Here is a 25,081-nt window from a genome sequence, read left to right on the forward strand (position 1 = left end):
CAAGCCTCTAGGATTCCCACCAAAAAACAACAACAACAAAACCCCCAAAACAATTGAAGTGGTACTTGCTGAGTACATAAGACATCCATTTGAATGAAGATGTTTGGCAATTTTCAGATAGGCAGAAATTTATTTACACTAGAGACAGCAATTTGTTTACACTTGGCGTTGCCTAGCAACCAGTATTTTTATGGCCAATTATTTATATCTTGTATTAACTCCCACATATCAGTTAAATCTCCCTCATCACATTAGATTATGTCTATGGTGAGACGGGGATACAAAAAGAAATTTTAAAAATTTTCTCCACATGTAGAAACTTGTCAGCTAGTAAGTAGACACAGGTGAAATTAGTAAAAACAGGACTGTAAAAGCAAACACCATGATTTTCTTATCATCACTTAACATAATTAACACAAATTGTAGAGAAAGACCTGTTCTGTGCAGTTCTAGGACTGATGTCTCTGTTTCAGTGCTAGCTGTCAAATGGGGACCACTCACTTCTGAGAGATCATTTACATCCCTTGCCTAGTGATCATCTAGGTTGGCAACAGAGAATTTCTCTCACATTGAATTCTCATACTTAGAATATCCAGGAAAATTTGGTCCACTTGAAGGTTTTATGTGATTAGTCCAGACCCACCCAGGATAACTTCCCTCTCTTAAAATCACCTCATTTGAAAACTTAAATCTGCTAAATGGGTTAAGTCGGTATATAGATCTTAGGTGTGAGACCTTCGGTATCCTTAGTGCCACAAAATACATTAACTATTGAATTTCTTCACAATGCAGCCTAGATTAGTGTTTGGTTTAATAACTTTGAGAAGAGTTGTATAGATACCAGTGGGTTAGGGATCTTGAGTCTATTTCAATGTTGTCATAAAACAGAGGAAAGTGAAGCTTGAGAGAGAAGAATTCGGAAGTGTATAAAACAGCATTATATTCTCGAGAAGTAGAGAGCTTTACTGGGGAGCCATCAGCTTGGAAAAGCGAGGGGGGGGGTGAAGTTGATTAGGTGCTCTCAAATCCAGGGCTGGGGAATTTAGGCAGCTTAGTGAGTTAGAGCATGAGAGAAAAATCAAATCTACCCACATTAGTTAACCTTTGTCCCTTTTTTTTTTTTTTTTTTGGCCAGTCCTGGGCCTTGGACTCAGAGCCTGAGCTGAGGCTGTCCCTGACCTCTTTCTGCTCAAGGCTAGCACTCTGACACTTGAGCCACAGCGCCTCTTCTGGCCGCTTTCTATATATATGGTGATGCGGAATCGAGCCCAAGGCTTCATGTATACTAGGCAAGCACTCTTGCCACTAGGCCATATTCCCAGCCCCAGATTTGATGAAGCCTTGGGTTCTATTCCTCATCACCACATATATAGAAAATGCCAGAAGTGGCGCTGTGTCTCAAGTAGTAGAGTGCTAGCCTTGAGCAGAAAGAAGCCAGGGACAGTGCTCAGGCCCTGAGTCCAAGCCCCAGGACTGGCAAAAAAAAAAATCAAATCTACTCAGAAGGTACAAAAGGGCCTTAAAGGCGCCTGGATTGGATCTAAACACTTAACTTGTAACCTACGAATATATTTAAGTTAGTTGTAATCTTATCTATTTTTGTTTGAATTTGGAGACAATCTCTATCAGTAGCCATGGCTGGCCACCAACTCACAAATCTCCGTCAACCTCCTGAAGGCATCTGGGTTTTGAAATCACCTTTCTTCCTCTTCTTTGTCCCAAATGTTCAAGGCAACCAGCAATCACGAACCAAAGTGGTTGAGAAGGCCCACGGCACCTGTTGACTAAAGGTATCTCTAGCAACAGAATGCAATGGCATCATCGGAACACTGCGCCATCACAGTGCTCATCCAAAGCAAGATTGTCATAGCAAGTAGTAACACAGAAAATTGTTTCCCAAACCAGTAGGACTAGAACATCCTAAAATATAACACCGTTTGCAAAGCATTGCTCCTACCCTCATCTCACCTTGACATTTTGTAGAAATACCCTCTTCACAGTGACGCTGTCTCCCTCCTCCCTTTGCCTCCCCATCTCCTTCTTCCCCCCCCCCCCACTGCCCCCGCAACTTAGAAGTCTTACCTGAGGTCTGGGAATGTGCTTTAGCGGTAGAGTGCTGGCCTAGCACACATGAAGTCCCGGATTCCTCAGCACCACATACACAGAAAAAGCCAGAAGTGGCACTGTGGCTCAGCCTTCAGGGACAGTGCCCAGGTCCTGAGCTCAAGTCCCAGGACTGGAAGGGAAAAAAAAAAGAAGACTTACCTGATGTTGTTTGCTAGTGACAGTAATCCTAGCTACTCAGGAGACTCAGATCTGAGAGTCAAGGCTCAAAGCTAGTCTGGGCAGACAAATTTGTGAGCCTTTCTTCAGTTAAATAACAAAAAAGCCAGAAGTTTGAGGTATGGCACAAGTGGTAGACTGCCCGAGTAAGCGAGCAAAGCTAATTCTCCTGAAAGGGAGAGCTGTGTGGAAGTATGGGGATCTAAGACTAGTAAATGGCAGAAAATCCTTCACAGAAAATGCAGGGTTTATGCTGATATGTCTGAACTGGGTCAGAAGAAAATAACAAATAAACTATGATTTCCAGGGTCATGTGATTGCTTGTAGTTCTATTATCCAAAGAAAGCAGAAGGCGTATTTTCTTGCATTCCTACTTTTGTTGATAAAATTTAATACAAATGGCAACCAAAAGACAACAGAAAGTACAATCAAGGTCTCTCTTGACTCCCAAACCTCAGATGGAGCCCAGAAATTCACAGGATTCAACAGAGACCACAGTGTTTTCTCCGGGTGACAAAGTAGTAATTTGCTACCTATTTACAGCTCTTAGGACATAGAGGGTGGGAATATAAAAGTTTGGAGTTAAGGCATTTAATATAGGAATCTGCTGAATTTCTAGATGGGAAATAAAGGCATGGTATCAAAAGTCAAATAATGTCCCCTCAATCCCTATGTGGGAATTCATTTCAGAACCTGTGAATTTGTTACTTTATAAGGTAAATGGGACTTTGTAGGTATGTTAAATTAAGGGAAAAATAGGGTAATTATTTTCCTGATTACATGGCTAATCCTGCTGGGCACTGGTGGCTCATACCTGTCATCCATAGATTCTGAGGAGGCTGAGATCTAAGGACTGTGGTTCAAAGCCAGCCTGATCAGGAACATCTATGAGATTCTTATCTCCAATTAACCACTTTTAAAAGCCAGAAGTAGGGCTCTGGGTCAAAGTAGTAGAATGCCAACTTGAAAATAATAACTCTAGAACAGTGTCCAGACTCTGAGTTCGAGCCCCAGGACTCGCAAAAAAAAAAGGGGGGGAGGAGGAGAAAGAGTTATGTAATATAATTCTTTTCTCTATTTTTGTCTGTCATGGTCCTTGAACTCAGGGCCTTGGCACTGTCCTTGAGCTCTTTTGCTCAAGTCTAGCACTCTGTAACTTTGAGCCACAGCTCCACTTCTGGTTTCTGAGTAGTTTATTAGGTTCAATTCCTCAGTACCACATAAAGAGAAAAAGCCAGAAGTGGCACTATGCTTAAGTGGTAGAGTGCTAGCCTTGAGCAAAAAGAAGCCAGGGACAGTGCTCAGACTCCAAGTTCAAGCTCCAGGACTAGCAAAAAAAAAGTAAAGCAACAACAACAAAAACAAGACAAAAAACAACATATGCTTATGGACTGATAGAAGTATATAGCAGGTGGGTGCTAGTGGCTTACATCTGTAATCCTAGCTACTCAGGAAGCTGAGATCTGAGGGTCTGTGGTTTGAAGCCAGGCTGGGCAGGAAACTGTGAGTTGTTTTTTTTTTTTTTTTGCCAGTCCTGGGGCTTGATCTCAGGATCTGGGTACTGTCTCTGAGTTTCTTTTGCTCAAGGCTAGCATTCTATTACTTGAGCCACACAACCCCTCTCCCCCTGTGAGACTCTTGTTGTTTTTTTTTTTTTTTTTTTTTTGCCAGTCCTGGGCTTGGACTCAGGGCCTGAGCACTGTCCTTGACTTCTTTTTGCTCAAGGCTAGCACTCTGGCACTGAGCCACAGCACCCCTTCTGGCCGTTTTCTATATATGTGGTGCTGGGGAATTGAACCCAGGGCTTCATGTATACAAGGCAAGCACTCTTGCCACTAGGCCATATCCCCAGCCCATAATTTTTTTTTGCCATCCTGGGGCTTGAACTCAGGGCCTGAGCACTGTCTCTGGCTTCTTTTTGCTCAAGGCTAGCACTCTACCACTTGAGCCACAGTGCCACTTCCTCCTGTGAGACTTTTATCTACAATGAAACTACTCAAAAAAGCTAGAAATGGCGCTGTGGCTCAAGTGGTAGAGCACTTGCTTACCTTGAGCAAGAAGAAGCTCAGAGACAGCGCTCAGTCCCAGAGTTCAAGCCACAAGTAGTGTGTGTATATGTGTGTGGAGAGAGAGAGAGAGAGAGAAAGAAGTATGTGGGGGGACTGGGACTATGGCCTAGCGGTAGAGTGCTCACCTGGTATGCATAAAGCCCTGGGTTTGATTCCCCAGCACCATATATAGAAAAGGCCAGAAGTGGTGCTGTGGCTCAAGTGGTAGAGCCTTGAGCAAAAATAAGCCAGGGACAGTGCTCAGACCCTGAGTCCAAGCCCCAGGACTGGCTAATAATAATAATAATAATAATAATAATATAATAACCATAAATAAAAAAGAAGTATGTGGCAGCATTGGACTCTGTGAAAACGATTTCAAATATAAAATAAATAAATCTTATTACAGAGAAAATTTTATAAGTGAATTTGCTGATGGAGAACGTTTAATTTGAACCTTACTAAGGATAGTTTTATCCCTTCCATTAAGAATGTCATTCTTTTCACTAGGAGACTTGTATCACAAATATTATGCTCAAGTATTAATACTATATTTTGAATTTTTCAATAAAATTTATGTGGAAGCCAGGAGCTAGTGGCTCATGCCTGTAATCCTAGCTCCTCAAGAGGTTGAGATCTGAGGATTGCAGTTAGAAGCCAGTCCAGACAGGATAGTGTATGAGACTCTTATCTCCAATTAACTGGCAACTCCCCCCCCAAACCCTAGAAATGACACTATAGCTCAAAGTGGTAGAGAGCTACCCTTAAGCAGAAAAGTTCAAGGCCCTGAGTTCAAGGCCTAAGACCAACACCCCCCCACTCAAAAAAAATCAGAGATAGGTGGCACACCTATAGCACGTAATGTATAGCCAGCCCTTTGTTATATCAGTTTTCACATTTACATAAACATAACTATTCATAAGCGTATACATAATTTAGAAGTTAAAGCTGTCACAACTAAAACAGCCAACAGGTAGAACTTCCGCGGGCTCTTGGGAGACCGAAGCATTTTAGCCTGAGGGACTTCCCGGAAATTTTTACGACACTACTGCGACAAGTGTCGGCTGGTGAGAGGAGAGGTGGAACTCCCGTGACGTCATTTCTACGCGACGGCCCGTAGTTTTTGGTCAGCTCTTGGGAACTATGCCGAAAGTAGTGTCCCGGTCGGTCGTCTGTTCCGACACCCGGGACCGAGAGGAATATGACGACGGCGAGAAGCCCCTCCACGTCTACTACTGTTTGTGCGGCCAGATGGTTTTGGTGCTGGGTGAGTAGCCGGGACTGCACGGCGTCTCCAAGGAGACGGCATGTTGATGGTTGTGTGGGAGCCACCGCACTTTAAAAGGCTGGCGCTGGTGGCTCATGCCTAAAATCCTAGCTACTCAGGAGGCTGAGATCTGAGGATCGAGGTTCAAAGCTAACCCGGGCAGGAAAGTCCGTGAGACACTTATCTCCAATTAACCACTCAAGAAGCCGGAAGTGGGGCTGTGGCTCAAAGTGCTAGCCTTGAGCAGGGAGAGTGCCCAGGCCCTGAGTTCAAGCTTTACTACAATTAAGCATGGAAAAACAGGAAATGGCGCTGTGGCTCAAGTGGTAGAGCTCAGGGACAGCGCCCAGGCTGAGTTCAAGCCCCATGATCCGCACACACAAACAAAACCAAAACCCCAACAAAAAAAAGGGGACGGCCAGGCGTTCCCTTTTGTCAAAATTCTCCCTACACATTCCTACTCCACGCTGGGCCGTTTTTTTTTTTTTCCGATTAACTCCGTCATTCTGTGTTCCTCAAAACTAAAGTCTTGTTCCAGAAAAAAATATATAGCTAAATATATAAATATAAATATGTATTGATATGATATTGATAATATTTCCCTCTTAGTTTCTGCTCTTCTTCAAAAACTACCTACTGTACAAACTTTGGGATCTTCCTATTGGGCATAAGGGTAATGTAATAGCTCTCATTTTATTTATTTATTTTTTAATAGGTCTTATTTTAGAATAAATAAAGATATAACTTCTTGATCTTTGGCCAGCAATCATCTCACTGTAGCTTGAACTCAGGCCCTGGGCATTGGTTCTGAGATGTTTTAGCTTGGAGCTGGCACTCTACCACTTCAGCCACTTCTGCTCTTTTTGTGGTAAATTGGAGATAAGAGTGTCATGGACTTTCCTGCCTGGGCTGGTTTTGATCCTCAGTCCTTAGATCTCAGCCTCCTAATTAGCTAGGCTTTACAGGAATTACCCACCTGCACCCGGCCATTTGTTTGTTTGTTTTAAGGCTTGAATTCAGGCCCTGGGCACTGTCCCTGAGCTTCTTTTGCTCAAGTCTAGTATTCTACCACTTGAGCCACAGCACCACTTCTGGCTTTTTCTGTTTATGTGGTACTGAGGAATTGAACCCAGGGGCTTCATGCGTGCTAGACAAGCACTCTACCACTAAGCTACATTCCCAGCCTGTACATTTCTTTTTGAGCAGTGTCACCCTTCCCTCGTTTTCTCCCAGTTTCCCCCCTCCCGACCCTCCTTTTCCCCAAGTTGTATAGTTCATTTCCAACAGTCTGTTTCTTTTATAGTGAAACTTTTCAAAAGGATTTCCAACCTGCTGCAGACTTTCTTTCCTCCCTTACCACCCAAACCTTATTTGTCAACTTTACTAACTGAACTCCATGTCACCAGTACTTTTTGTTTGTTTGAGATAGTATCTCATCTGTGTAGATAAGCTTAGCCTCATTTGTAATCCTCCCCCTGTAGCCTCCCAAATATTACAGGCACCCACCATCATGTGCAGCCAGTGCTCATTTTAATCCCCTTTTTAGTGACATTTGAAAGAGAGAATCACTCTGTATTTCTTTCATTTTTTTTTCAGGTCCTGGGGCTTGAACTCAGAGCCTTGGCACTGTCCCCCAGCCTCTCTTTGCTCAAGGCTAGTACTCTACCACTTGAGCCACCGCACCACTTCTTGCCTTTTCTGCTTATGTGGTACTGAAGAATCATACCCAGGGCTTCATGCATGCTAGGCAAGCACTCTACCACTAAGCTACATTCCCATCCCATTACTCTATATTTCTTTTAGCTACATTTCTTCATTTGCTTTCAAGACTCCACACATTTCTGACCTTCCTCCTACATTATATTTTTGTCCCTTCACAGTCTCTAGCTTTTAACCTCAGACTTTTTAGACACGTCAAGGTTCTAGAGCTCAATATTCTCATCATGGGGGCTGGGAATATGGCCTAGTGGCAAGAGTGCTTGCCTCCTACACATGAAGCTCTCGATTCAGTTCCCCAGCACCACATATATGGAAAACGGCCAGAAGGGGCGCTGTGGCTCAGGTGGCAGAGTGCTAGCCTTGAGCGGGAAGAAGCCAGGAACAGTGCTCAGGCCCTGAGTCCAAGGCCCAGGACTGGCCAAAAAATATATATATATATTCTCACCATGTACTCATTTCCTAAGTGACCTCAACCATTGCCAAACTTTTAAATACTACCTCATTTATGCTAACTCACAGGTATTCATCTTTGATTTGCACCTCAAACTCTAGCTGCCTGCTAAGCATTTCCAATTGCAGGTCTTGTGGGCCTGTCAAATATATCATATTTTAAACTTAATTTGTGATTCCCTGTTTTCTGTCCCCCAGTTGCTACTATTGTAATCTTCCCTGTGGACTTGGTGGTACTGCTGTTTCTTCAGTATCTCACAGCAGAGAGCACATAAGCTAATATGGGAATTGTCTGGTGGTCTCTAAGTCCCTTCTCTAGAGCCTCCATTAATCTCACATCATTCTGACCACTTGACTGTACCCTGTGGTCCTTTCGCTACATAATTTGTATCTTGCCAGTTTTTTCTCTGCTTTACAACTGTTCCTGATTTAGTTCATGTCTGTTTTGAAATGAAGAGTTATCTATATATCTATCCATCTATCTACAGACACAGATAGATGATAATACTAATAATGTAAAGTAATAGATTTTAGTATATTAAGGGCCCCACTGAAAATGTCTGTTTCCAGCTCAAGGTATTTTTCAGTCACTCTAATGACCAAGTCTTTCTCCATTCCTATAGATTGTCAGTTAGAGAAATTACCCATGAGGCCCCGAGACCGATCTCGTGTGATTGATGCTGCCAAACATGCCCACAAGTTTTGTAATACCGAAGATGAGGAGACTACATATCTTCGGAGGTAAGGGAATAATGCTTCCTCTATAGGATTTTACTATTGTGTTGGGGTCTATTACAAAGGATATAAATATCTCATGTAGTACTGAACGTGTCTTCTCTCATTGGATGTAATATTTTGACATCTGATAGTTCTCAAATTCTCAATATAGCAAAAATCTTTATTGCACTTTGTTGAAATGGTGCTGAGATGGGATTCTGTTGCCATTTGATAGCTGTAATTTGTAAATTACAGGTGTGAATTCACACCTGTAATCTTCTGGAGTATAGGTCTTCGTTCTATGAATGATTGAAACACAGTTTTTAGTGTTTAAGAGCTCATGGCTCAGTGAGGATACGTGCTACTTAATGTGACAGTAAGAAATTTAGAAACAAACAAAAGGCTATGAGAAAATAGAGGGGAGTGGGTCTTTTTGCCTGAATGGTAGTCAGGATAGGCTTGAAAAGATAGTGGTATTTGTGGTTGGCCTGAAATAGGATTTTACTGGGTAGATGAGGGGAATGGAACATTCCATTCAGGTAGAGGGATTAGGGAGGTATTAAAACCATTAAACATGGTGTGCTTGGGAAATTTGAATGGGTCTTTGGGCAGAACACAGGTCAGTGTTTTACTGGGGTGAGGACTGAGTACAATTGACAGTTTGCACTTTATTTTGTAAACCTTTAAGGGCTATTTCCATTTTTTTTTTTTTTGGCCAGTCCTAGGCCGTGAACTCAGGGCCTGAGCACTGTCCCTGGCTTCTTTTTGCTCAAGGCTAGCACTCTGCCACTTGAGCCACAGCGCCACTTCTGGCCATTTTTTGTATATGTGGTGCTGAGGAATCGAACCCAGGGCCTCATGTATATGAGGCAAGCATTCTTGCCACTAGGCCATATCCCCAGCCCGGCTATTTCCATTTTTAAGCATTGTAGGGACATGATCAGCTCTGTTGTAGATTTGGGAATCCTTTATATATATATAATGGGGAATTGAAACCTGTGAGAGGAGAAAGCTAACACAGAAAGAGTGTGAGAGGACTGAAGATTGATTGATTTATTTGTTTATTTAGCCAGTCCCGGGGCCTGAACTCAGGGCCTGAGCACTGTCCCCGGCTTCTTTTTGCTCAAGGCTAGCACCCTACCTCTTGAGCCACAGAGCCCACTTCCGGCTTTTTCTGTTTATGTGGTGCAGAGGCATGGAACCCAGGGCTTCATGCACGCTAGGTAAGCACTTTACCATTAAACCACATTCACAGCCCCCAGGACTGAAGATTTAAAAAGTAGACTAAAGCATTAGAACTGAACCAAGAAAACATAATTGATGTGGAAAACAAGAAAGAGTTTTAAAGGGTATGTGGGAGGAGGTTTCATCAAGGTGAACCAAATGCTACAGATAATGCTATAGAATCAATTCATCCATTTATTCAGCAAGTATTTCATTTATTGAGCACCTACTGTGTTCCAGGTTCTGTCCTAGAAGCCTGGAATATCCTATGCCGGAGCTGCCATGATCAAGTACCATGAACCAGGTCTCTTACCCCTATGCCTAGGAGACTGAACTCAGGGCCTTCTCCCACTTGAGCCACACCCCAAACCTCTTCTCAGATAAGGACACTAGTCATATTGAATTAAGGGTCCATCCTACTCCAATCTGATCTCTTAATCATATTAGCAATAATTTTAACTAGTAGTGGTTTTTCATTAGTGTGTGCTAATTAGACTTAGATTACCAGGCAAGTTGTGAACAAGCTATTAAAAACATTTTCACCAGCACCTGTCTCCCTGGTCTTCTTACCTCTAGTTTTTTTTTTTTCCTCTCCAGTCTATCTTCTACTGCTTAAATCATCTAAAGTGCACTTATGTCACAGCTTTCAGTGACCCTTGATCACTTCCAGAAACACTTTTTAAACATTTTTTTTACTGCAAAAGACATTCTTCAGTAAGATTCTTACCCAGAAGTTTAAACAAACAAGATTGAGCAGGAAGCTGCTGCCTCCACCCACCTTCCTCTATGTGATTTCATTTAGGGGTCTGTTTTTAAAATCCTGTTCACAGCTGGGAGTGTAGCTTAGTGGTGGAATGCTTGGCTAGCTTGTGCAAGACCCTGGGTTTGATCCTAAGCTGGGGTTGGGTGGGGAGGTGCTAGTTACCAGGATAATATCCATGTCTAAAGGTTCTATGTGATTTGGCTTGTCCTGTTTGTCCATGCTCATCTCCTGTCATACCTTTGATTGTTTTAAAACAACGTATGTTTATCTTTCTGAATAGTTGGTGTGGGACAGGAGTTCAAAAACAAGCTTAGAGTGATGGTTATAGTCTTCTGTGGGGCTGTGCTTAGGAAGTCAAGCATGATTTTTAAGTGGTGAGCTCCACTTCTGTGGAAGACCACTCACAAAGTGACAGCTTAATGCTAGCTGTTGTAAGAAGTCCTATTTTCTCACCATCATCTTAACAAATGTGAAATGTACAATATATTGGTAACTGTAGTTGCTATGTGGTACATTAGATTTCTTGTGTAACAGAAAGTTAATACTCACTGAACAAAAGCTCCCTATTTTCTCCACCTCATTGCCTGTCAACCACCATCTACTCTCTGCCTTTCTGAGTTTGACAGTGTTTTTTAGCTTTTTACAAATAATGAGATCATGCAGTAGTCCCCTTTCTGTGCCTGGTTTATTTCATTTTGTACAGTATCTCCCAGTTTCATCCATGTTACCACAAATGGTAGGATTTAAGACCAAATAAAATGTATATGCCCATTCACACACATTTTTTGGCAGCCCTGAGGTTTGAACTCATGGTGTCATACCTTCTAGGCAGGTACTATACCACTTGAACTGTGTCCCCAGCCTCTAAGCTACATTTCTTTTCCTTTTTTGGTTGGTCATGAGGCTTGAACTCAGGGTCTGGGCACTGTCCCTGGGCTCTTTTGCTCGAGGCTAGTACTCTACCACTTTGAGCCACAGCACCACTTCTGGTTTTCTGGGGGCTAATTGGAGATAAGATCCTCATGGACTTTCTTGACTGGACTGGCTTTGAACTGCAATCCTCAGATCTCAGCCTCTTGAATAGCTAGGATTACAGACTTGAGCCACCAGCACCTAGCAACACTATATTTTCAAATTGGATGGTAGAGGACACATGGGGGAAGACATTTCCTTATCATTTTATTTTACTTGTGTATATACCATGTATATATTGACTACTTAAAATTGAAACCCAGGGGGGCTGGGAATATGGCCTAGTGGTAGAGTACTCGCCTCGGATACATGAAGCCCTGGGTTCGATTCCTCAGCACCACATATATAGATAAAAGCCAGAAGTGGCGCTGTGTTTCAAGTGGCAGAGTGCTAGCCTTGAGCAAGAAGAAGCCAGCGACAGTGCTCAGGCCCTGAGTCCATGCCCCAGGACTGGCAACAAAAACAAAACAAATAAACAAAAATTGAAACCATGGCTGGGAATGTGGCTTCGTGGTAGAGTGCTTGACTAGCATGCATGAAGCCCTGGGTTTGATTCCTTAGTACCACATAAATAGAAAAGGCTGAAAGTGGAGCTATGGCTCAAGTGGCAGAGTGCTAGCCTTGAGCAAAAGAAGTTCATGAACAGTGATAGGCCCTGAGTTCAAGCCTCACAACTGACAGAAGGAAAACAAATAGAAACTAAGGGGTGGGGAGTGAGGTGACCAGGTCAGAAGCAGTTAAAATAGTTTAGGGAAATGATAATAGTGGCAGATTCACGATATCCCCCTTCCTCTTTTTTTTTTTAAGGCAATAAAGTGTTTATTTAGTTCCTTTTTCCTATTTTTCCCCCCTTTGAGATAAAAGTCTTCAGATTTGCTGATAAAGGAAGTGAGAGGTAGGAAAAGAGAAGAGTCCAGCTTGAGTTGCAGATTTCTATCAGGTCATTTGTTGGGTGGACTTGAACTGTTTTGTCTATGTATTGGTAATGTAAGGCAGTGTTCTGTGGGCTCTTGTGCTTGACTTCCTGGACTTGTACTGTGACCTTGTGCAAATTTTGTAAGGATGTAATCAATTATTAGTTGTGTATAGTTTAGAGTAGCTCCTACCATATGGAAAAAGCTATATAATTAGCTATCTCTATTTATGGGAAATGGTTTCTAGGACCTCTTGTGGGTACAAAAATATACAAATATTCAAGTCCCTTATAGAAAATGCACTATACAATTTTGGGAGAGGGAGTCAGGAGACAAAAAACTGGGAGAGCATGAGCGAGGGGGACACTATTCAAAGGGAAAGGTACTCATCTGAATTCTGTAACTGCAACCCCTCTGTACATCATCCCGGGGCTGGGTAGTGGCAAGAGTGCCACATGAAGCCCTGGGTTCAATTCTTCAGCACCACATATATAGAAAACAGCCAGAGTGGTGCTGTGGCTCAAGTGGCAGAGTGCTAGCCTTGAGCAAAAAGAAGCCAGGGACAGTGCTCAGGCCCTGAGTTCAAGCCCCAGGACTGGCAAAAAAAAATGACCCAACAATTGCATATAGCCCACTTACATTCTCCTGAATATTTTAAAGCACCTTTATATGACTTATAACATTGAATACAATGTAAGTTGTAAATGCTATGCAAATAACTATTGTTTAGGGAATAATGACAACAACAAAAATCTATGTTCAGTACTGGCCCAATTTTTTTTTGCCAGTCCAGGGGCCTTGAACTCAGGGTCTGGACACTGTCCTTGAGCTGTTTTTGTTTTTGTTTTTTTGGCTCAAGGCTAGCACTCTACCACTTGGGCCACAGCACCATCTCTGGCCTTTTCTCTTTATGTGGTATTGAGGAATCGAACCCAGGGCTTCATGTATGCTAGGCAAGCACTGTACCTCTAAGCCACATTCCTAGCCCTGGCACAATTTTTTGAACATTTTTGATCTGCTATTGGTAGAATCCATAGCTGCATAGCCCATGGATGTTGAAGACTGTATAAAGTGGTTGTTATTAATAGTTGTTACTGTGACTCTAATCATCATTGCACCTATTAGTTACAACTTCCTCGGCTAGAGAAGTATCTGATTCATATTAGGTGCTCAATAAATGCTTGTAAAGGCAGGAAGGCATGCTGGACCTTTTAACACTGGAGCACATTTAACCAGTTGATCCATGTAATAAACTGGAACTTTCAGCATGAATGGATGAGTGATAAAGAAGTGAAGAAATGAGGTGGTAAGGCTGATTGGTTACAAGATTTGTTCCAACCTTATTTTTTTTACTTCCATTTTCTGTGCAGACCTGAAGGCATTGAACGACAGTACAGGAAGAAGTGTGCAAAGTAAGTATGAAAAGTGTGGCATAAGGTGCTAGAAAAGAATTATTTGATGAAAATTCTCAGTTTTGTCTCAATTTTTATAATCTTGACAACCTTCAAACTAAATACCAGTATATTTCTCAAAGAGACTAGTCATACATTAATAAAATGAGGGAGCCAGGTACTGGGGTCTCACACCTCTAATCTAACCACTCAGAAGGCTGAGATCTGAGGTTCCTGGTTCAAAACGAAGTAGGGACAGAAAAGTCTGTGATAACCTCATCTCTAATTACAATAAAAAGCTGGAAATGGAGATGTGACTCAAGTGTTAGAATGCCAGCCTTGAGAGGAAAAAGCTTAGGTGAAAGTATGAGGCTCTGCATTCAAGTCCCAGTGCTGGCACAAAAAAAGAAGAGGAGTGAGGGAGTGGGGAGGGAGAGGTGGCATTTTAACTTTACTAGATTAAGGAAATAGCTTTTATCATATCTTAATGGGTTTCAATTGTTTTCCTCAGAAGTGTAATAGTGACCAGCCCAGCCAAAGAAAATGGCAATTACTACATGTTTTGATTTTGCAGTTGATCACTGCAGTAGAGCCTTTTTAACTCCCTCTTGATGCTGCAAAATGAAACAGAAAATACTAGACAAAGATAGCCAGACTAGGCACCCAGGCACCTGTGAAGGATAGTAGAAGTTTTTTTTACTACAAAGCTATCAGAAGCATAAGCTACCCTCAAACATGGGTAATGGTAACAATCACTTAGGATGCTGATTAAAGTGACAGATTCTCAGGCTTCACCAGCTAGCTACATGTGCTGAATCAGGATCTTCTGGGAAGGACCTAGGAAACTGATGAGCAATTTTAACATGCACCCCAAAGTCATTCTTACCACGTTGTTTTGGGAAACATGGGGAAGAGCCAATCAGTTTATGCCAGAAGCAAAAGTATTCCTGGAACATGAGCACACTTTGTTTTTGTTTTTTGCCAGTCCTGGGCCTTGCACTCAGGGCCTGAGCACTGTTCCTTGCTTCTTTTTGCTCAAGGCTAGCACTCTGCCACTTAAGCCACAGTGCCACTTCTATATACATGGTGCTGGGGAATCGAACCCAGGGCTTCATGTAAACGAGGCAATCACTCTTGCCACTATGCCATATTCCCAGCCCCTCATGAGCATACTTTGTGAAACACTGTTTGGAGGTTTGGAATTAGAAGTATTCCAGCACTTCACTCTGCCTTTGCAGGTGTGGACTACCGCTCTTCTACCAGTCCCAACCGAAGAATGCTCCTGTGACCTTCATTGTGGATGGAGCAGTAGTGAAGTTTGGTCAGGGATTTGGGAAAACAAATATATATACTCAGAAGCAAGAGCCTCCTAAGAAGGTAATTACCATCAAAGGAGACAGACTAGATTTAGTCCCTATTTTATTTTTATGTAGTGCTGAAACTCAAACCTAGGTCCTTTGTGCATGCAAGGCAAACATCACTGAGCTATATCTCAGCCACAAAAATTTAAAATAAGGGTATAATATACAAGAAACTTCCCTTCATGGCCACCTTCTTTTAGTGAGTGTAGTGTGTGTGTGTGTGTGTGTGTGTGTGTGTGTGTAAGCAAAATTGTAACATCTGTAATGTGTTTTTCTATAGTTGGCTTGTAAGGTTAGAAATTGTATATTTTTAATTTTTTTCCTTTATTTCCTAAAGAATTGCTTCTTTTTCTAGTGTCAACAGTTCAGCACTGAGTGACTTATGCTTTTTTGTCATGGGTCTTGAACTCAAGGCCTGGGCACTGTCCCTGAACGTTTTTGCTCAAGGCTAGCACCCTGTCACTTTGAGCCTCTGAGCCACAATTCCACTTCCTGTTTTCTTCCGGTTAATTGGAGATATGAATCTCATGGGTTTTCCTGTCCAGGCTGTCTTTGAACTGAGATCCTCAGATCTCAGCCTCTGATAGCTAGGATTATAGGCATGAGCCACTAGTGCCTGGCTGAATTATGCTATTTTTGATGAGCAACTGTTATAAAACATATAGTGCACATAAAAACATTGGCAGTTTTAGATAGTCTGTTTGTAAGAGGCGGGTACAGCCCCCCCCCCCTTAGTCTTACACATGGGCGTATGCATGCACACACATACCTGGTTCATGGATCCTTTGGGGATGAGTTAGCCTGACTCCTCTTCCTGCTATTCCAGGTGATGATGACCAAGAGGACTAAAGACATGGGCAAGTTCAGCTCTGTTACCGTGTCTACCATCGATGAAGAGGAAGAAGAGATTGAGGCTGTAAGTGCTTCTGTTCTCAAGGGAATTGAAAATTAGGGTCTGGGAGAAAAGGGACCTCAGGAGCCAGAGCTTCTGCATAGCAGAATAACTAGAGACTTTGCTTTCAGACTCCTTTCTGCTAATAAGGAACTAAACGACACTGTGATAGTGTATTTCTCTGCATTTCAAGGACATTTGTATAGTGAGAACCAGGGAGTTAGATTTCATTCATATCTCTTTAATTTAAAAACTAGTAGACTAAATGATTTTAGGACTCTTCTAGTCAGCTCTAATGCTTTGTTTGTCATTTGCAGTAATACCAATTCCCTTTCTGATACTTCAGTAGAAGCATGTGTATGGAGAGGTATTATCTGTTAAGAATGATCTCAGATATGTAAATCAGTAAGCGTAATACAGCATCTAAACAGAATCAAGGGCAAAAATCATATGATCATCTCCACTGATGAAGAATAAGCCTTTGACAGAATTTAACATCTTTTATGATAAAGGCTCCAAAAAAACTAGGAATAGGAGTGTACCTCAGCATATAAAGGCTATATGTCTATATGTGACAGACTTCATACTAGATGGGGAAAAACCAAATTCATTTTCTCTATAGTTAGGAATAGGATGAAAGAATTCCTTGCCAAGCAATAGGTAAGAAAAAGAAATAAGGATTCAAATAGGGAAGGAAGAAGTCACATTATCCCTACTTGCAGGTGATTTGCTCCTATACTTAAAAGACCCAAAACAAAATAAGCAGGTATTCTCAAGTGGGACTACATGGAATTTTAAAAATTAAGTGGTTTCTGCAGAGCAAAACAAACAGTTACCAGAACCAAGACAAAACCTACAGAATAGGAAACAATCTTTGCAAGCTATTTATTAGATAAAGAATTAAGGGGCTGGGAATATGGCCTAGTGGCAAGAGTGCTCGCCTCGTATGCTTGCCTTGTAGATAAAGAATTAATATCCAGTATATATAAAGTACTCAAAAGATGAAATAGTACATATAAACCAGTTAGTAAATGAGCAAAGAGGTTTAATAGTTCTCAGAAGTACAAATGGCTAATAGATATATAAAGAAATGTTTTGAGATATTTAACCATGAAGGAAATGTAAGTCAAAATTACACTAAAGGGAAAGAGTCAACAATAGCAGGGATTATCTTGATTAAAATATATATGCACATTTGAAATACCCTTATGTACAATTAATATAAGCTAAATAAAATGAAAGATTAAAATAGACTCTGTCGGGGGGATAAGTATCTGCAGGAGAAGGAAGAATAAATATACCTTAAAATATTTTGTGTGTGTATATGAGACTAGAACTGTTTTAAGAAGGTGACGTGGATAAGGGAGACTAATTGGCAGTGAGATTATGGGAGATGCATTGTATGAATGTATGGAAACGTCGCAATGAAACCTCTCCTTGTACAACTAATGTATACTAGTAAAAATAATCTTTACAAAATCTATATTAAGATTATATCTCACCCCTGTCAGAATGGCAGTCATCAAAAAAGCAAACAACAACAAATTCTGGTAAGGGTGTGAAAGGAAAAGGAATCCTCTTAAATTGTTGATGGAAATGTAAACTAAGTACAACTACTATGGAAATCAGTATAAAGGGTTTCTCAAAAAAACTGCAAGTAGACCTTCCTCCTGACCCTACCATACCATTTCTGGGCATATATTAGAAGGAGTGTAAATATATATACAAGAAAGAAACCTCTATGACCAGGTTTAAACTTACAGTTTTGTTCATATAGCCAAATTGTGGAATCAGCCAAGGTACCCACCAACTGATGAATGGGTAAAGAAAATATGCTACATAAAATACTATGTAGGGCTGGGAATATGCCTAGTGGTAAAGTGCTCATCTCGTTCGTATACATGAAGCCCTGGGTTTAATTCCTCAGCACCACATATATAGAAAAAGCCTGAAGTGGTACTGTGGCTCAAGTGGCAGAGTGCTAGCCTTGAGCAAAAAGAAGCCAGGGACAGTGCTCAGGCCCTAAGTTCAAGCCCCAGGACTGGCAAAAAAACCAAACCAAACGAATAAAATACTATGTAGAATACTATTTAACCATTAGGGAAAAAAATTATATCATTAGCAAGAAAGTAGACAGAGCTGGAGATCATCATGTTAAGCAAGATAAGCCAAGCTGAAAAAGCCAAACACCACCACATTTGAGGAATCTAGATTTGAAACACACTCACAGAAACAATCACTCAAATAGACCTTATTTTTACATATATAAAACTTGATTATAACTGACTGGGAGGAATGGGGGGGAACAACAGAGAATGATGGAGGGTGAATAATAGCAAAATACATTGTGTCTGTGTATGAAAACAACATACAGGATCTCATTGGGAACCATTGAATAATAGGGAGTATAGGATAGGAGTAGAGATTATTCTGATTATGCTATAATATAATACATGTATATGTGAACTAAAGACTGAAACCAGAACTCCAGATTATTGAACCAATGAATTGTAGAAAAAAAAACAGAGGTGTGTGAATTTAGTCATGATGTCCTGACTTGGACAGTATAAATCACTATGCTATATCAGTCTTCATTGTAGTACCTGAGTGAGAACACAGAGTAAAGTGTTCTTTTTTTTTCTTCAGAGGGAAGTTGCTGATTCCTATGCACAAAATGCCAAGGTGATTGAAAAACAGTTGGAGCGCAAAGGTATGAGCAAGAGGCGACTGCAAGAGCTGGTGAGTAACGTGGAGTTGAAAGGCACTGGGAGCTTCATAGTTTGTATTTCTTGTTTTGAGTGAGCATCCAGAGGAATACTCTGCTTTGTAGTAATGACTGAAGGGGCTAGGCTCATAACTTATAACACTTGTCCCATAGCCTTAATTAGGATGGCACACACTAGTACTAGGACTTGAATTCAGGGACTTGAGCTCTCATTTGACTTTTTTTCCCCTCAAGGCTAGTGCTCTAACACTTCAGCTACATTTCCACTTCCAGTTTTTTGCTAGTTAATTGGAGATAATAGTCTCACAGACTTTTCTGCCTGGGCTGGCTTTGAACCTTAGCCCTTATATCTTCAGCCTTTTGAGTAGTTAGGATTACAGATGTGATGATTTTTTTTGTCAGTGTGGGGCTTAGCTCAGAGTGTTGTCACTGAGCTTCCTTGCTCAAGCTAGCACTTTACCACCAAGCCACAGCTCCACTTCTGGCTTTTTGTTTTGTTTGTTCACTGGAGATAAGAATGTCATGGACTTTCTGCCCGGGCTGGCTTTGAACTGTGACTCTCAGATCTCAGCCTCCTGAGTAGCTCCTAAGTAGCTAGGATTACAGGCATGAGCCAGTGCTGAGCTGATTTTTTTTTTAATGCTCGTGCTACATCTTGGACTCTAGGCCTCACAAATGGCTTTTTTACTCACAGTTGATATTCTACCACTTGAGTCATGCCTCCATTCTGGGTTTTTGCTATTTAATTGGAGATATTTGCCTGTTTGTGTTGGCTTCAAACCATGACTCTCAGATCTCAGCCTCTTGAGTAGCTAGGATTGTAATGGTGAGCTACCCTTTTCTTTTGTAGTATTTAGAATTGAATGTAGGGGCTCACATATGCTAGGCAAGTGCTCATGCCTTTCATTTTTTATTTTATTTTATTTTATTTTGGCCAGTCCTGGGCCTTGGACTCAGGGCCTGAGCACTGTCCCTGGCTTCTTCCCGCTCAAGGCTAGCACTCTGCCACTTGAGCCACAGCGCCGCTTCTGGCCGTTTTCTGCATATGTGGTGCTGGGGAATCGAACCTAGGGCCTCGTGTATCCGAGGCAGGCACTCTTGCCACTAGGCTATATCCCCAGCCCCTTTTATTTTGTTTTTAAGACAGTACCTTGCTGAACTTTGCCTGGAGTAGTCTTGAGCTCATAAACCTATTCCCTCTGTCTCTTGATTATGTGGGACTACAAGTATACACCACTTGGCAACTGGTACATCTTTTGATGAGACATCAGTGCAATGATGTCTGACTTTAATAGAATATTCTAAGTTATCAAAAAAACAAAAAAAGAAAGAAAATATAAGCACCATTATATAGGGAGATACTAAGCTCTAAGATGAGCCCATGAAACACCAAAATGTATCAGTGCCTTAAGAAGCAATGACTGTGTCTACCTCACATTAACACCAAGGTAGCACTACTGTACACCATTACATCATGAGAGAGAATCCAGAAACTTTGACCTTGATCTTGAACCACAAATAGGAGATTAAAATATTAGACAAGTGCATTCAAGGATTGCATTCAATCCTGAATACTATAAAAGGATACCTGTTCTATAATGCATATAGTGGAATTTTGGTGATAATAGGTATTGAAGCAGTTGCTATTTTGCCTTGCTATATGCCATAGTGGTCTAGAGCAGAGCTTCTGAAACTTCCTAAGATGAAAGGAACAGTGCTTTGATTTTTTTTCCTGGATCCAATTTGTACAACACAAAAGAAAAGGAATTGGTCTCAATTTGTATTCCTAGATTATTTCATTTTATTTCTACTCTGTCAATTTAATGTAAAAGTTGCTAAATGTTTATTCTCAATATTCTTATGTATGTTACACTGACAGATAACAGTCATAAGCCATAGTTTTAGGTAGCATTTCACTGCAATGGTATTTTCCTGTTCTCTCATGGTTTCTGGTATGCCATGACATTGATTAATCAGGCTTTAGGAGGTGCTGGGTCTCTGGAATGTTGGCATTTTGAACCACAGCCTTGTGTATTCACCTACGAATAGGTTTTGCATACAAATATCATTACTATGTATGCTAATAACATAAGAAAGATTGGAAAAGCTGTTGTTACAGATTCATAAGGATTTTACAACCACTTCTAGTTTGTATACTTAATGAGCAAGAAGAGAGAGTGCTGAGGGCAGTTTTAATAAGGAAGGAAACATAAGAATTCTGTGAGAGGTGTTTGATAATACATTTTTTTCCTTCATTCCATTCCAGGCTGAACTGGAAGCAAAGAAAGCAAAAATGAAGGGGACCCTGATTGACAACCAGTTTAAGTGACCAATATCTCTTTCTCTGAGCCCAGACTGGAGGCAAGCACTTAAATCATGAAGAAAAATAACTTTTGACTACATAGATTGATTTCTATTTATGGAGAAGAATTTACTTTGCTTCCCCATTCACTCCTATATTTAGTGAGGTCTTCAAGTCCATTTGACCTGCTTTCTAGATGGATCAATCTCTGTGTAAATTTCTATGCTATGATTTTTCCATTTGATGTAAATTTCTTCAGCTGTGTAAAAACCTTATTAATACATCAATATTTTTTCTAGTTTCTAAAGTGGCTTATTTTTACTCCTTTTTCAAAATGAATTCTTATAAACATAAAAGACTCTGAATAGCTTAAGTAACCAGTGATTGGTAAAGGCAAAAATCTGCTTTTTAAAAATTGAAGATTTGGGGCTGGGGATATAGCCTAGTGGCAAGAGTGCCTGCCTCGGATACAAGAGGCCCTAGGTTCGATTCCCCAGCACCACATATGCAGAAAAACGGCCAGAAACGGTGCTGTGGTTCAAGTGGCAGAGTGCTAGCCTTGAGCGGGAAGAAGCCAGGGACAGTGCTCAGGCCCTGAGTCCAAGGCCCAGGACTCGCCAAAAAAAAAAAAAAAAAAAAAAAAAAAAAATTGAAGATTTGGGTCTGGGAATATGGCCTAGTAGTAAAGTGCTCGCCTCATATACATGAAGCCCTAGGTTCGATTCCTCAGCACCACATATATAGAAAGGCCAGAAGTGGCGCTGTGGCTCAAGTGGTAGAGTGCTAGCCTTGAGCAAAAAGAAGCCAGGGACAGTGCTCAGGCCCTGAGTCCAAGGCCCAGGACTGGCAAAAAAAAAAAAAAAAAACAAGAAAAAAACTGTTTTTACTCTTCTGAATTGCTTCTTCTGTGAAATATATATACATATAAAATTGAGGTCATTAATATATTTTCAGTATAGCACTATTTCATTTTGAGAAGTGCACTGTATAACGTGTGCATAGGAAGCTCCCCATAGCATATCTGTGGTTACATTTCTACATATTTTCTGAAGTATTTGCCCTTACAGTCTAAACCATTTCAACACCTAGTACAAGCTATGTATTTTGCTTCATCTATAAGATTGTAAAGGGGCTCGGAATATGGCCTAGTGGCAAGAGTGTTTGTCTCGTATACATGAAGCTCTGGGTTCGATTCCTCAGCACCACATATACAGAAAAGGCCAGAAGTGGTGCTGTGGCTCAAGTGGTAGAGTGCTAGCCTTGAGCAAAAATAAGCCAGGGACAGTGCTCAGGCCCTGAGTCCAAGCCCCAGGACTGGCAAAACATTTGTTCATTGACTGGTGCTCTACCACCTGAGCCATGCCTCCATCTCACTGTAACTTTTACGTATCTCAATAGTATTAAGTACATTCACAGTGTTGTGGTAGAGATCTCTAGAACTGTTCCATCATGTAAATCTGAAACTCTATCTGCATTGAACAATAGCTTTCATTCCCTCTGTTCCTGAAATCCATTCTTATTTTCTGTTTTTGTGGCTGAGACTAGATATCTCATGTAAGTGGAACCATATAGCATTTATCTTTCTGTGATTTAGTATAATGTCCTCATTATTCACCATGGTATAGGATATGACAAATTCTCCTTTGTATTTAAGACAAATACGTAGTGCACAATACTCTGTCTCAAAAGAACAAGTTGGATTTATTGGTGTACCTGTTGCCTAAATAAATGGGAGATGTAAATAAGATTACAGTTCAGGCTAGTGTAAGCCTATAGATAAGACCCTGTCTCAAAATAACCAAAGCATAGTCAGGTGCTGGTGGCTCACGCCTGTTATTTTAGCTACTCAAAATATTGAGATCTGAGGATCACAGTTCAAGCCAGCCTGAGCAGAAAAGTCTGTGAGACTCTATCTCCAATTAACTAGCAAAATACTAGATTGTAGATGCCACTCAAGCAGAACTGTGAGAAGAAGCCAAATGAAAACACAAGGTCCTGAGTTAACACCCTCATACTGGCACACACACACACACAAAAAGAAATGAAAAAGAAAATATATACATGCGCAGTAGAATATGATTTATTCAAATCTTTTTTTTTTGATTGGTTGTGGGGCTTGAACTATGGGCCTGGGCACCGTCCCTGAGCTCTTCAGCTCTACCAGTTTCGGTTTTCTTGTGGTTAATTGGAGTTAAGAGTCTCATGAACTTTCCTAGCTGGGCTGGCTTTGAACCAAGATCCTCAGATCTCAGCCTCCTGAGTAGGTAGCTAGGATTACAAGTTTGATCTACCAGTGCCCTGCTTAGAAGAACTTTTTTTGTAAGAATATGATTTATTCAAATCTTTTTTTTTGGATTGGTTGTAGGGCTTGAACTTGGGGCCTGGGCACTGTCCCTGAGCTCTTTTGCTCAAGGCTAATACTGTACCACTTAGAGCCATAGCACCAGTTTTTGATTTATTCACTTCTAAAGAAGAATTAAATTGTATGTGTATGAAAGTAGAGATTATGTTATATGGAATAAGCTAGACTCAGAAAGACAAATATGTCTTCTGTCATATATAGTATCTAGACCTAACTATATATTAAATAAATATATAATGTTACATTTATATTATAAATATACATATATAATAAAAATATATAACATATAAATGTATATTAAATAATTATATAAATAAACAAATATAAACTATAGTAACTGTCAATAAATATTTATGTCCTGTGAATGTGAAAGAATGGAATCAGGGGAATCAGCAGAAAGGGGGCAGGGGAAAAGAAAAGATGATTGGGGGAGAATATGATAAAGGACATTAAATGGCAGAATGTATTAATGCATTAAGTAGCATAATGATCTGCATTAATTTTTTTTTTGCTTGTTTTCTTTTTTGCCAGTCCTGGGGCTTAAACTCAGGGCCTGAGCACTGTCCCTGGCTTCTTTTTGCTCAAGCCTAGCACTCTACCCCTTGAGCCACAGCACCACTTCAGGCTTTTTCTATTTATATGGTGCTGAGGAATCGAACCCAGGGCTTCGTGTACACGAGGTGAGCTATCTACCACTAGACCATATTCCCAGCCCCGATCTGCATTAATTTTAAAAAAATAGTAGAGGTGTGGCTCAAGTAGTAGAGTACCTTGAGTGAAAAGGCTAATCAAGAGCATAAGAACCTGAGTTCAAGCCTCAGTACTGGCACTCACAACAAGAAAGGGAAGGAAGGAAAGAAGAGAGAAAGAAGAAAAAGAAAAGGTAGGGATAAGAGTATCAGAGTGAGTATGATCACAGTGCATGGAAATATTACAGTGAAACTTCTTTGTAATTGTAGTATGCACTAATGATTTAAAAATATTATTTAAAACAGTGTGCAATAATAGAGAATTATGAGTCATCAGGGCTGGGCTCTGAGGAGGGTCCATGTAAGCTCTATATATTACCTGAAGGACTTGGGTGAGCCAGACACATAATGATCATGGGGATGGCATTCCAACTGATGCCAGTAGAAAGTACAAAAGTATGATAGGCAGAAGAAGCTTAGCAATTGGAGGAACATAAAGAAGACCAACCAGACTGATTTTAGAGAGCAAGTAAGTGGCAAGAAGTGAGATCCAAAGAGTGAACAGAAACCAGGACACTTAGGGCCTTTCAGACCTGAATAAGGATTTTAGATCTAGACAATAGTAGGAAGTTATTGGAGACTCTGTGTCTGTGTGTCTGTGTGCACATGCTGGTTCTGGAGCTTGAACTCAGGGCCTGGACAATTTCTGTGCTTTTTGTGCTTAAGGCTGGTGGTCTACCACTTGAGCCACAGTTCTACTTCTGGCTTTTTTGGTGGTTTTGTGGTTAATTGGAGATAAGAGTCTCGGGGCTTTCCTACATAGGCTGGCTTTGAACCATGATCCTCAGATCTTACACCTAGGATTACAGATGTGAGTTACTGATTCCTCACTAGGAGACTTCTCTGTGTGTGTGTGCCAGTAGTGAGGATTGAACACAGGGCCTGGGTAGTGTCCCTGAGCTCTTTTGCTCATGGCTAGCACTATACCACTTGATCCACAAC

General features: G+C 41.0%; 1 protein-coding gene across 1 annotated transcript; it reads left to right on the top strand.

The window, feature by feature from the left end:
• Positions 1 to 5,450: 5,450 nt before the first annotated feature.
• Steep1 (STING1 ER exit protein 1) lies at positions 5,451 to 21,335 on the top strand. Its single transcript, XM_048336448.1, has 7 exons — positions 5,451 to 5,598; positions 8,391 to 8,508; positions 13,728 to 13,769; positions 14,987 to 15,125; positions 15,936 to 16,025; positions 18,648 to 18,740; positions 20,993 to 21,335. The coding sequence occupies exons 1-7, from the start codon at positions 5,475 to 5,477 to the stop codon at positions 21,053 to 21,055; spliced, it is 669 nt and encodes a 222-aa protein (XP_048192405.1). The 5' UTR covers positions 5,451 to 5,474; the 3' UTR covers positions 21,056 to 21,335.
• The last annotated feature ends 3,746 nt before the right edge of the window (positions 21,336 to 25,081 follow it).

This window comes from Perognathus longimembris, chromosome 28 (assembly GCF_023159225.1).
Source record: "Perognathus longimembris pacificus isolate PPM17 chromosome 28, ASM2315922v1, whole genome shotgun sequence".
Lineage (NCBI taxonomy): Eukaryota > Metazoa > Chordata > Mammalia > Rodentia > Heteromyidae > Perognathus > Perognathus longimembris.

Coding starts and splice junctions, on each gene's coding strand:
- Steep1 (XM_048336448.1), top strand. CDS start 5,475: ATGCCGAAAGTAGTGTCCCGGTCGGTCGTCTGTTCCGACACCCGGGAC. Junction 8,509..13,727: donor GAGACTACATATCTTCGGAG/GTAAGGGAATAA, acceptor TTTTCTGTGCAG/ACCTGAAGGCATTGAACGAC. Junction 18,741..20,992: donor AGAGGCGACTGCAAGAGCTG/GTGAGTAACGTG, acceptor ATTCCATTCCAG/GCTGAACTGGAAGCAAAGAA.